This window comes from Frankliniella occidentalis, unplaced genomic scaffold (genome assembly GCF_000697945.3).
Source record: "Frankliniella occidentalis isolate FOCC.00 unplaced genomic scaffold, Focc_3.1 Scaffold402, whole genome shotgun sequence".
In the NCBI taxonomy this organism is placed as follows: Eukaryota; Metazoa; Arthropoda; class Insecta; order Thysanoptera; family Thripidae; genus Frankliniella; species Frankliniella occidentalis.
Genome location: NW_026267524.1, coordinates 25,669 through 26,810, shown reverse-complemented (window position 1 = coordinate 26,810; position 1,142 = coordinate 25,669). Strand labels below are relative to the sequence as shown.

Sequence of the window (1,142 nt, the reverse complement as noted above, 5' to 3'; positions counted from 1 at the left end):
CGAAAGATGAGTGGCCCGTCCAGTCCTGTCCGACCTGCTGTCGCCGAGGCTGTCGCCGCCGCGGCAAGGCGCTCCTTTATCAGATGGAGGGTTCCCGCGCCGCGCGTGCCGGACCGCCGCCCACCGTCTCCTGCAGGCCACGCACAAGGCGACGACCGTCCAGGACGAAACCTAATTGTTTAATTATTATCGTGTCGACGACAAACAGCGCAGGACTCCCTATTAGAGCGAGACATTTTGCCAAGCAGGCTCAGAAAACAAACACGCCAAAGTAACAAAAAATAGGAAAATAACATCATCATCTTTTCACTTCATTGTCTAGGTCTAGACATCTAGCGACTGCTCATTTCATTACGACAAAAGCAAAATTGGTGAGAAAATATTTCAATTATACTTTACTTGAAAATGACGTTTCAACATTGTGAACTGGTTTGTGAAATACAATTTACAGGTTTATCTCAGATATTACAAACGCCCTTGTATTACCATTACCAAGGCAGAGTCTTACCCTCCCACTGAACAAATGTGTTGTGGTTTTCAGGTTTGAGATTATAAAACAAATTCAGCATGCTCCGCACACTATCTTCCACCTTGAGATCTGCAGCCCTTGTCCCCATGTCTGTCTGAACCCATCCTGGATTCACACTTAACACCACAATATTCTCAGGTCCAAGTTCAAATGCTGTTGAACGAGCTGCCATATTCAGCGCAGCCTAAAATAGAAAAAAAAGGGATTTGTTAGGGGGCATCCATTAAGTACGTCCGCGGTTTTTGACCCCAAATTGACCCTCCCCCCTCCCCCTTGTCCACGCACGTCTGTTTTCGATGACCCCCCCCTCCCCCTTTGGACGTCCATTTTGACCTAAGTACCCCTAAAATTAATTAAATTTGCGCGTTTTGGTATCCCTGATGAGCCGATGGACAGTCCGTGGAATGGTCCGCATATGTCCGTGGCTGTCCTTGTGCAGTCCCCAACTATCCGTGGCTGTCCTTGTGCAGTCCCCAACTGTCCGTGGCTGTCCTTGTGCAGTCCCCAACTGTCCACCGTGTCTATTGTGTCTATCAGTCTGTCCGAGGACCAGTCCATGACCTGTCCTCGGTCCAGTCTGCATTCATAACTACAGTCCGTCGTTTGAAACGTC

The 1,142-nt window shown here is 48.7% G+C and overlaps 1 protein-coding gene across 1 annotated transcript in view; it reads right to left on the bottom strand.

Moving 5' to 3' along the window:
- Nucleotides 1-368: 368 nt before the first annotated feature.
- Nucleotides 369-1,142, bottom strand: part of LOC113210872 (C-factor) — a gene marked incomplete in the record, with an annotated part of 7,631 nt that continues 6,857 nt past the window's right edge. Inside the window, 1 exon segment of the mRNA XM_052274509.1 lies at nt 369-713. Coding sequence (XP_052130469.1) covers nt 489-713 — 225 coding nt within the window.